This window comes from Melospiza georgiana, chromosome 3 (assembly GCF_028018845.1).
Source record: "Melospiza georgiana isolate bMelGeo1 chromosome 3, bMelGeo1.pri, whole genome shotgun sequence".
In the NCBI taxonomy this organism is placed as follows: Eukaryota; Metazoa; Chordata; class Aves; order Passeriformes; family Passerellidae; genus Melospiza; species Melospiza georgiana.
In genome coordinates, this window is record NC_080432.1 from 41,430,904 (window position 1) to 41,442,364 (window position 11,461).

General features: G+C 44.8%; 2 protein-coding genes across 2 annotated transcripts in view; one reads left to right on the forward strand and one right to left on the reverse strand.

Moving 5' to 3' along the window:
• RBKS (ribokinase) overlaps positions 1 to 4,827 on the forward strand; it is a 71,250-nt gene extending 66,423 nt beyond the window's left edge. Inside the window, exon 8 of the mRNA XM_058021748.1 lies at positions 3,579 to 4,827. Coding sequence (XP_057877731.1) covers positions 3,579 to 3,752 — 174 coding nt within the window. The 3' untranslated portion in view covers positions 3,753 to 4,827. The remainder of the gene's footprint in view (positions 1 to 3,578) is intronic.
• MRPL33 (mitochondrial ribosomal protein L33) lies at positions 4,735 to 10,782 on the reverse strand. Its single transcript, XM_058021749.1, has 4 exons — positions 10,715 to 10,782; positions 9,820 to 9,838; positions 7,138 to 7,244; positions 4,735 to 5,049 (listed from the first exon to the last, which is right to left on the reverse strand). The coding sequence occupies exons 1-4, from the start codon at positions 10,734 to 10,736 to the stop codon at positions 5,000 to 5,002; spliced, it is 198 nt and encodes a 65-aa protein (XP_057877732.1). The 5' UTR covers positions 10,737 to 10,782; the 3' UTR covers positions 4,735 to 4,999.
• Positions 10,783 to 11,461: the final 679 nt, after the last annotated feature.

The following is an 11,461-nucleotide window of genomic DNA, read 5'->3' on the forward strand; positions in this document are numbered from 1 at the left end:
AAAGCAGTTTCCTTAAAAAGCTTCTCGGGGCAGCATCGTATAAAAATAGTTATACTAAAGTTGTGAACCAGCTTCTGACAAATCAGGACTAACAAAAGCTAAGGTATAAATAGAAGTGTTTTCATGGGTCTTCTCTTCTCTAGAGGCACACAGTCTCAATCAGTGCTGGATTGTAAGAAACAAAAATGCCCTTTTCCAGACACACAGGAAAACAAGGACCTTACAGACTAGTGGCACAGAATATAAATAGGTTTTCAAAACTGCTTCAAACCCATAAAAATTAGTCAAAACCATGACATTTGTATTTAAGAATGAGCTACAGCATATCAGACAATTTTAAAATCCAATTCTTTATTTTATTTCAAACAAACTAGCATCTCCTGCTTTAAGGAAAGGTTAAATACATTATACTTTCATAATTATGGAATGAATTGTCTCCAGGCACTCAAGGATATGAGGATTATCTCAAAGTCTGCAGTGTATTAGAATTCCCGTAAGACAAATGCTGAAGAATGTAAATTATTACATACTCTGTATTTATATTTTGTCAGTGGGCACTCTCAATGCACCTTAGTGGTCATTTTCAAATTAATTTTTTTTTGTGAAGTAGGTTAGAATTCTTTTTCTTAGAGCAGGGTTTGAAACAGCTGAAATCTAAGTCTACTATTTGTTATTCCAGTGTTTGTGTAATCTTGATTTTACTCTGAGCCTGTTCCTTCTAGTGCTCTGTGCAAACCATTTCAGAATCTACCAAACCCAATGTAGTTTAATCCACAGTACCAAAGAAGGAAGGTCTGTTTCTGTAAGCCAAAAATAGTTCTTATTGCAGTTAACCTTGCAGCTGAACCAGTTGTGCTATTGCTCCTTGAGTCATGTTTGACCAGTCACGTCTGCACAGACCAGAAGCAAGGCTGAGCAGGGGATCTACATAATCAGTGTGATGCGTGACGCTGTTCTCAGTGCAGCAGCTCCTCTGCTGAAAACACCCCCCTCACAAAACATTCACTTATCAGCAACTGAATTTATGATACCCTTTGGGTCTGTGATAGCTAGGCTTTGCAGATACTGACTGCTTCAGTCTATGCATGGGAAGTGAGGATTTCAGAAAAAGTTTGCTGGCATCAAATCCTTCTATAATTCTTCAATCATCCTGTAATCTTTTCTCTTGCAAAAAAATGCTAGGGGGGCTTTTTTCCATTCTGGATGGGAATCTGCTGTTCTCTCCCTTTTCTGCTTTCAGAGCCATTTATCATTGTTCAGCCAGGCTAAAAGGGAGATCCCCAGCCATCTCACAGCCTCAGAGCATCACTCCTGAGCAGAGAGCCACAGTAACATTGCAGGGAGAACTTACACTCCATCTCCCTGGCACACAGACCAAGACCTGCGTGACATGTGGTCAGTGTGTTTTTGTCCCTGTAGCCAACAGTGCAGCAATTATTAAAGAAAAAACCAAAAAGACACTATTCTGCTCCATGCTGCTGCCAGGTAACAGTTTATGCCATTTGACACCAGATATTCTGAGTATTACTCATTAAAATATTTGGCTACTTACATTTCCCAGTGATCACTGTAATAAATGTTCTTCATGCTAGAGCAACAGCAGAACAAATCTGCATGCTGAAATCCTACTCCTGCCTGTAACAACAGCACCAAAATAGCTTTAATAATTAATCATGCAGTGATTAGATTACAAACTCTGAGGTGGGATGGAGATTTTTGTATTATGCATCAGACAAAAGACACTGGCAATGCTTAACTAGCAGTCACCTGCTTCTGCTCCACCTGCCATTGTGGGAACACTCCGGAAACCAGAAGGGAGACAAAGGCCCAACAGAAATTGATAAAAACCTTCACCTGCCCCTGGTATGTTCAGGAATACAGAACTGTTGAAACAGGTGCTGCTACAGCTGCATGCAGGGGTACAGCTTTGCTTATTAACTTGTCATTTGCCAGGCCATGCTCTCCATTGTGTCCTGACAGAAGACAGCATTCAAGCTCCAGGCCAGGCAGGAGTTAAGCAGGGAGTTTTCTGTCTGGAAACACCAATGCAAACAGCCACTGTGGCAGGGCTGGGCAAGGAGAGGCCAAGTGTGGGGAAGGGCCCCTGTCCTGTGCTCACCCCTGTTAGGGTCCCTTGCAGTGCCCACACTGCTCTACCCTGTCAGCTGCTTGCAACATTGGAAACAAATTTCTGTGCAAGTGGCATTGTTTTGGTGGAATGATTTTATATGCAGCTGATTTCAAGATAAGTAAGAGTATAAGACACAAGTATTCCAAACTGGAATTCAACACTAGTATTCAAAATTGGAATATTACTTCCTAGTCTTAACTTCCATTAGAAATTTTGCTGAGCTGTTTTGACAGTTTTTCTAGGCCCTTTGCTCTTGCTGCATGACTCTTGGGGCCTATTTATTACAACTACAGAGGAAAAATCCCTCCTCCATATGCTGGATCTGGAATGAAATAAGATAATACTAGTGTGTCTAGTTTAATGCCTTCACTGGTATAAAAGTATGATTTAAAGAAAGGGACCTTAGGACCAGTTTTATGGTGGCCACTAGAACTGATATCAGTCTGGCCTTAGAATCATGACAGTTTTAGGGGAGGAGAGGGAAAGAACACTGTGGACTGAAATGAGCAAATCAAGTTAAACATGACCATCAATCAAGTTAAATTTTGCCAGTTGCTGGGGACACTTCATAGCAGTGAACAGCTAAACAACAGTTATTGTTAAGAAGTGCTTGGGAGGCAAAGAGCTGTCACTGCCTGCTGACCGGAGCACAGCCAGCAGTATCTGGGCAAAAGGGTCAGGGCAAGCTGGGGTGTGGCTGGTGCCCATGTGGGACAGATGTACTCCATGCCTCCCCAGGGCTCCCACGGGGCACTCAGGGCATGGATTGGGAACGATGGGTAGCTCAAGGGGGCCATGGCTGCCAGAGCTCCCAGTGGATGCCACTGTCCTCATCCTCCATGGTCAAACTCAGCACAGGTGGCAAAGCTTGCTCCAGGAATAAAAGTGATTTATGTGACAGGTACAATGCTAGTTTTTAATGACAGTGGGATCTTTTTAACAAACAACAGCTGTTCTGGAAGTGTCAAAACATATCGCCCTGCAACTAGGAATTTACACAAACCACATAGCTTGTTTTTCCTCCCCCTTTTCACTGCCCCTTTTACCACTGACCTTTATGAAAAACGGAAGTTAAATAAGAGAAAAATAGCTTTAATGAAACATCAAGGTTGTGAAATCAAAATCAGACACTCCAGCAACAGGAAGTTTCAAAAGCAGTGTTCATAACAATATCTTGCTAAACTGTGGCACAATTGCTTTGCTTTTTCTTTAAGTTTAAAGCCATATTATAGTGCTCACCTTGACTCAGCAGCTGGGCACAAGGAGAGTATTGTGGCATTAGTTTAACTTTACAAAATTTCCTAGGCATAGAAAGTGTATTGAATTCAACCCCTGAACAATTTCCTGACCCCTGCAATCAGTGCTACAGCTTGTGTCTTTCCGGTAAAGGCATCTGAATTGTTTCCCTGTGCAAATACACTTAAGCTTGTTTGTTGTTTTATTCTAGGGCGCTGGAGACAGTTTTGTGGGAGCACTGGCCTTCTACCTGGCCTACTATCCCAAGTTATCCATGGAGGAAATGATCAGGAAGTCCAACTGCGTCGCATCAGTGAGCGTCCAGGCACCAGGGACACAATCTTCATATCCTTACAGGAAGGACTTGCCTCAGGACCTTTTCTAATTGATTGTCTAGCTCACTGTACTGATTTTATCTCATACCAGACAGCATTATTCTCCTGACTGCACGGAGGTTCTCCTCTGCTGACTGGAAAGGCCAGCAGAGTCTCTTTGCTTCTCATTTCAGGAATCCTTGTGTTCCTGTTGCACAGCAGTAGATGGGGTGTGGGTGGTGGGTCTCTCAAACGCAGCACAGCAGCTCTCTCTGGCCCCACACAGCCCTGTGGCCATCCCACACAGTGTGCCTCATTGAACTACATGAAGTTTACAGCAAACACCTGCAGGGTATGGGCTCCTGACAGTATTTGCACTTGATTTTATCAGAAGTGCTTATGTGAAATGGCAGCACATGAAGCAGAGCATTAGCTTTGAGACTGCAACTTCAGTGCTCAAACTCCAGTGTTTGGCTCACCACAAAGCCCCGTACATGGAGCCTGGGCATGCCTGTGCCCATGTGCCTCAGGTGTGGCACTGCACTCTGTGCCACCCCACACTCAGCAAGGTCCCTCCAACTGCAAACAGGACACCACTGCTACTGAGGTAGGCTTGGAAAAATGTCTCTGACCACATTGCTCTGAACACAGGCAAGCTAATCAAGGATAAAATGCTTACAAATACACCAGAGAACTACCTTGGCTGTTTTCTTCATGTTTGACAAAAACCCAAGAATGAAGTATCTGTCCTACTAACCTGGCTGAAAATAATACCTATTATAAGGCCTATAACCATATTAATAGCTTATCCAAAAACTCATCTAGGTTCCCATTCCTGCTGTCCTCAGAAGGAGCTGGTGCAACATTACCCCTCCAAGTTATGACACCAGCCCGTGGTCACTACTGTCGCATCTGTGGCTGGTAGGTTAGAAAAACTTGCAATCCTGCCATTGAATTCCTGCTGTGGAAAATGTTAATTTTTATTGCTTTACAAAACAATAGTTCCTTTGAAGATTACAGCCTCTTTCACAATAGAAAACACAGACAATGGGATTTGCTATTTAATTTTTTTTAATTGAACACTGTAAAAATAACTCAAAAGATAAATAAATGTTACTGTGATGATCTATGTCCAGACATTAAGAATTTTCTCTCTCTACATTGTTTTATTCACAATGGTTTTCAAATCACAGGAGACGGTGATCCCAGTTCACTTCCTCTGTTTTCAGCCCATGTTGCTGGATTTCTGAATCAGTGTTCACCCCATCCTCCCCCCAGACCATCCTCGTCTCGTGTATAAATCAACTCCAGTCATTGTTCACACAGAACGGATTTTTCTCTTCTCTGTGAAGAGGACACGTTGTTTTGCTATAGGGGAAAAAAAAGAGAAAAAAGGATCCGTTAAGAAGCCTGAAGTGTTAAAATTCAATTCAACCAGCCCACGTTCCTTTTCTCCTGGCTGCCTTCACTGCTTAAATGAGTGTGCAGCAACTGACTGGCACAGCACTGTTGTTAACCAAGTCTTGAAGGAGTTTCGCGGTGCTTTCACTTAACCACATGTAATTTTTAGTTCCTAAGATGTCCACTTTACCTCTGTGAGAGTAAGTGTCAGAATGCAAGTGACTGAAAACACTCAACAGCTGCTCTGTGTGACTGTTCTGAGTCATAGCTGTTCAATGTAGGGACAAAAATAGGTTCTTTCTGCTTTCTACTACTCTTCAACTCCAGAGCCCAAACAACTACAGATGATGAGCTGGATCCAGTTGGCCTCACAGACTGACTGAGAACTTAGCCAATTGTCCTGTGGATCTCTCAGCGAGGCACAAAGTGGCCGTGACCACAACGCCTGATGCAGGTGTTTGCAAAAAAAAACCTGCAGGGGCAGGTTAGGCATAGTCAATACATACAAAATAAAGCAGAGCAAAGCTTTAAAATGCCATCTGAAAATCCACAGTTTGGTTAGTTTCATTATATGAATTCCTTTGAAAGCTACGCAAGAGCAGTCCACACAACAAAATCTCCTCTTCCACAAAAAAGTTTCGTTTTAAGAAATCCTGCAGATAGTACAGATTCTGTTGCTGCAGTTGGGAGGTAGTGAAACTTGGGCAATCCTGCCACTACTTCACTAAAATGCTTCATTCTGTGGATGTCCCAGGTTTCTAAGAAGTATAAAACATAAGGTGAAAACACATGCCAAGTGAAAATGCTTCCAAACATATTCCTGATGTGAGTTGTTATCTAGACTCAAATTTACTTCCCTTCACACATGCAACACTTTCTCACATCAATTTCTCACTTGTGTTCTACTACAGGCTACAAAGATCAAACCTTTCTTCAGCAAACTACTACATGTTCTAAGTTCTTCTTTTTCTTCACTTCCCTACAAGTTGCAAAGCTTCTGGAGGATCACTCTGCACACTGTTTCAGTGCAATAATTTATTTTTCTTATTCAAGAATATAATGCCAGAGATCTCTGATTGCCCTTCTGTGTGGAATTCAAAAGGAAAGCCACAACCTCTGTCACCTTTGAAAACTGCATATTGCTTCCCTGGTGGTGTCTCTCACCTCTCAAAGCTCCTGTACTGTTAGCTCTGAGAATGAAAAGGTAGTCCTCTAACAAGAACATTTTAAGAAAAAATAAACTTGAATCACATGCATTATCACAGCATTGAACTGGCCATCCATTATCTACTTAGAGCTGCTTAATACATTTCTTATATTCTACAACTTTAAATAAGCCTTTTTTGCATTAGCTACACCATGTTATTTCTAATATGGTTTGGTTTAAGCTTTTTATATAAAATTCAGCTTTTTAATGCTAACAACAGAAACTTGAACCCTTAGTCACATTTCAAAAAGCTGGGTGAGCAAAAGACAGTGTGGCAGGTGCTATAACCTGTCCAACAAATCAGATTCTTAAACAGAGAAAATCTGCAAGGACCAGGGGAACATAAAAGAATCCACTAACTGCCATCTGGAGAGTGATATCATTTGTGGAATAGGAAGAATCTGTGCCTATTTCTTTAGAAGAAAAAGTCCATTTTGTAAGAGATGGTTAAAATTTCTGGTCTAGAGCTCCCACGGCAGCTTAACAGAACACTTCTGTTGATGCATACTTTGTGCCTGCTTGTTGGAGGTAGCACAGTCTAGCAAACCACACAAAGAAACAGAATGAAAGAACTCCTGTGTCACTCGACTTCGCCAGTGACATGTGGCATGGCTGTCATCAAAGTCTCTGATGTGTCAGGCAAGTCATTACTTTGTTTCACTGCCACAATCTGTAAAATGAGGGTAACATTTACTTCCCACTGGAATGTCATGAAGAACAGCAACTGTACAGTCATTTCAGTATGAAACATGTTATGACATATTCTGCTTAGATGGGAAAAATCCTATTGCATTCAAATCTTGTCTCCCACAGAGTCAGAGAAGCTCACACAAAGCACGAGCCCTTACCGATGGGATCGTATCTCAGCAGGACCAGTTTTTCCTGCAGCCGCGGTCTCCTGATGTTGAAGCAGTAGCCTGTCTCTGCAGCGCTCTTCATCCTCACCAGAATGTACCTACAGTCACAAGGGATGGCTCTGTGTCAGGGCACTCACTGAGGGCCCACCAACCTGCCAGGGCATGGCCGCTGGGCAAGCTTTCAGCACACACAGTTTGAGACAATCACATTTCATTTCAACTTCAGGGATGGGAGTATCAAAACTATGTACACTTAACTTTTAACACAGGCAAACACTAAACCATAAGCTCCAGCATCAAGTTTAAGTAAGTAATTCCTTAAGGATATTAAGGATATATCTTTAATATACAAGGGTACAAGCCTAGAGAGGAGTAACTCCTCCAAAAAACAGTGAGGTGGGAGGAGTAGAAGCAGGAGAGACAAAAAGGAAAATCAGCATACAGTTGAGTCACTAAGGCTTACAAGCTAAGGGCAAGGGAGGAAGGATGATGGTAGTTGAAGATGTTCAGGCTGTAGATAACACTGTATCACAGACTATCACTTCCTCATGCAGAGAGGAAGCTCAGCAGATAGGCTGGCACAAGAGGCATGCGAAAGGAGAAGCAGAACCCCTTGGCACCATCCTGCTGGAGATACAGAACTCGTTATTAAGCCAGCCCTGGGAACCCCCTTCCCCACTGGAGGGCTCTCGGTTTGCGGGGCAGGCTGGCAGCAACTGCGGCGTCCCGGGAGCAGGAGACTGAGGAAGCTGCTCCACACCTCCAGTCTGGAAGTATGCCAAGATCCAAGCAACTTCCCAGTTTCAAAAGAAATGTAAAACCCTCTAACCAGTCTGTAAATTATATCTTTCCCTTCCATTTCAATGAAGAGATGGATACATCTCAGTTCACTTTCCATTTTCCTGTATTTTCCCGTTTCTAACAAAATGGTCTGTCAAAATGAACCCGTTCTTCCTCACTTGTACAGCTCTGACCAGTTACTTCCTTAAGCTCTTCCTTTGCAGCTTTGCAATCTAATTTACTATTGAGTTCAAAATAAAAAGAAAGACACTGAATTCCTGCAGACAACTGACTGAACATACTTTTGGGATTATCCCTGGTTGTTGTCCTGTCCTGCACACTACTGCAGGTGTGCTGTGAAGCTTCAGTAACCACAAAGACTCCTTTCCCTATATCTCACCCACTTCCTCAAAGCCTCTGGGCAGTTTCCCCTTTCTGGAGGAATCAGTGGCATCAGTGTGGCCAGGCCTTCAAATTCTTGTGCACCACACATCTGAGGCCAAGCCCATTTGAAACAATACACCTTGCTCAAAAAAATTACTCCCCTGTGAAGGAATGTAACAAGGAGCAGAGGTAGAAAACATTAGAAAGCTGTCAGGGCAAGAAGAAACCCAAGGGGAATGGAGAAGGATAAATAATAATAAATAATATAAGAACATATTCCTGGAGTGCATATGAGACTGTAAAAGAACAGAAAAAAACATCGGGTTTAAAAAACAAAAATGGGACTGTGTGGTAAAAATCCCTACATGAACATTAGTAACACCATTTAAAAAAGCTACTTTTTCACCTTGCAGAAACTTCCTGGTTTGCTGTGTTTGTTTTTTGAACAGATAACAGTAGAACAATGAGATGTCAAGCTGCTCTCTGTCAGGCACATACTTGGGAAGTGCTTTCTTAATTTAAAAGCCTGACAATTGTGCAGAAATTCTGTACAGAAGAATCTGCTCAAATGTGGCAAGTGGTCGGTCCTGGCTCTGCTGGGGGCAGATTCTTAAAAAAACCAAAATACAGAAAATGTACCAAAGGCCATAGATCCCAGGCCTGTGTGGAATCAAGTATAATACACTCACACAGAATGCAAATTCTGGGAAGGGAAAATAGGAATGTGTCCACATAAATGTACCAGTTTAGCCTCTTGGATTTGTCTAGCTAATTTTCTTACAAAGAGCATTCTGGATCCAAGTCAGTTTCTCCACATGATCTTGTTTCCTTGTGCCTACATTGCAAGAGCACTGGTGTGCTCAAAGCACATATTCCTTTCTTTCCAATCCTTAACACAGGTCAGAGGACTGTGACTAATTTCTTTCCAGAGCCCACTAACATCTCTGCTCAGCAGGACTAGAGAGCAAACTGAGATGCTCAGAGCACCGACTGCACCCCATCCATTCCTCACACCCAAACTCAGGAATATGCTCAGCCTAGGAAGTGTTCTGCACTCTGGCTATGGCAGAGCTTCACAGCACCTGCCCAAAGTCCACACCACAGACAACAAAGACCCATGTTGTACCTTAGTTTACTCTCCTCAGCTAAAAAGGTATGACAGGTGAACAACAGGGAAAATACTTGGATAATTTACAACCTCTCTAATCACAGAGCACAGAGGTGTGCTCCCCTTTGTGCAGGGAGCTTTGGAGATTACTGCTGAGCTCAATGCAACAGCCCATAGGACAAAACCTGCCTCTGCTGCAAGTTCAGAACCCATGGCAGAGTTTTCACACCGTTCTGTACTTACCTGTGAGAAGACACACATATAGAATGGCTGAGAGGATGCAGCCAGACTCAAAGACTGGAATTCTCTCAGGTATATTAAAAAATTCTAGAGAAGCTTAACATTTTGTAAAGATACAACATAACAGTAATCAAAAGCTGGTGAGGAAAACCATCACTTACTTAGATTTGCTCTTAGCCACTGGTTTGTTTTTTTTCAGCATGAAGAAGAGAAAAACAGAAGAAACAGTTACCATTTTATCTTTTTCCTTTATATGCAACATACAAAGATTAAGTGTGTTTCGTGGCCTGACTTTGCTAAAGCCCCAGAGCCATAGTGCACAGAGATTCACTGTCACGATAAAGCACCACTCATTATTCCACGTGCTGCCAGCTCCCTGCTCTTTGTGCATCATATCACCTTTGTGTCTGTGCCAATGCAGTGCCCAGCATGACAGGCTGCACTTGCTGCACCCTCCAGATGTTCTTAGTAAGTTTTCAGCGTCAGAGCCGAGTATGACTCTCTGGGTGAATATGAAGTTGAGACAGGTGTGAGGAGCACTGCTGGTGCACACTGCAGTCCCAGTCTCCTGGATTTGTTTCCACCATCCCAGCTTTTGTTCCCGCTGTGGTGCCAGCACAAGGGCTGGCACGGCCACAGGGGCAGAGCAGGGAGCGCTTCTCAGCTGGGCCCGACCTCCCACGGGCCTGCCTGGGGGCCCGCTCGGCTAACCCACAGCACAGCACGAAACAGGCTGAACTACTGCTCTGTCACCTCACTGAAGTTAAGGCAATCATAAATCTACAGCACAAGTTCAAATCCCCACTAAAAAAAAAAGGGAGGTTATGTTTATTGTGTCTGCGCAAGTCTGGTTTAGGTCACACTGCGGTTCCTCCGGGGCACGCTGGGAGGCCCCGCGGCCGAAGGAGGGGAAGGGCGGGGAAGGGCCGGGAGGGGTCACCAAGGTCGCGCCGCCGGAGCCGCCCGCCCGCCCTCAGAGCCGCCCCCGCGGTCACTGCCACAGCCACGGCCATTGCCATTGCCGCCGCCCGGCCCCGCCGCGCCCGCGCCACTCACGGGCCGCCGCCGTCAGGAACATCGCGCCGGGCCCGCCGCCACCGCCACCGCCCCGCCCCTTCCCTTCCGCCGCCACAACCGCGTCCGGGGCGCGGGGCCGGGCAGTGGGGCCGGGCCGGCAGGGCCGCACCGCCCACGGGCGGGGCCGGCGGCGCTCCCGTGCCCGTGTCTGTGTGTCTGTGTGTCTGTGTGTCTGTGATCGTGCCCGCGTCCGCATCCGGCACAAGCTGTGGCCTGCAGGCCGAGGAGGTGATCCTGCCCCTCTGCGCAGCCTGGTGAGGCACACCTGGAGTGCTGTGTCAGCTCTGAGCTCCTCAGGACAAGAGGGACACGGAGCTGCTGGACAGTACCTGGTGGAGGGCAGCAGAGATGAGTGAGGGACTGGAGCATCTCTCTCATGAATAAAGGCTGTGGGAGCTGGGCCTGTTTCATCTAGGGAAGAGAAAAGTGAGAGAGGATCTCACTAGTGCATATAAATATCTCAAAGGTGGGTGCCACGAGGATGGTGCCCAGCAAGAGGGCAAGGTGCAGTGGCCATAAACTAAAACAAAAGAAGTTCCACCTCAACATGAGGAAGAATTTCTTTGCAGTGAGTGTCAGAGGACTGGAACAGGCTGCCCAGGGCTGTTGTGGAGTCTCCCTTTCTGGAGACATTAAAAATGCACCTGAACATGGGATGTGTTCCTTCCTCAGTGATCTGCTCTATGTGACCCTGCCTTGGCAGGGGGATGGACTAAATGGTCTCCA

What these genes read in the sequence shown, in the direction of transcription:
- MRPL33 (XM_058021749.1), bottom strand. Translation starts at nt 10,736, where the DNA reads ATGTTCCTGACGGCGGCGGCCC. An exon ending in GCTGAGATACGATCCCATCG is followed by an intron (nt 5,050 to 7,137) that starts GTAAGGGCTCGT and finishes TTTCCCCTATAG; the next exon opens with CAAAACAACGTGTCCTCTTC.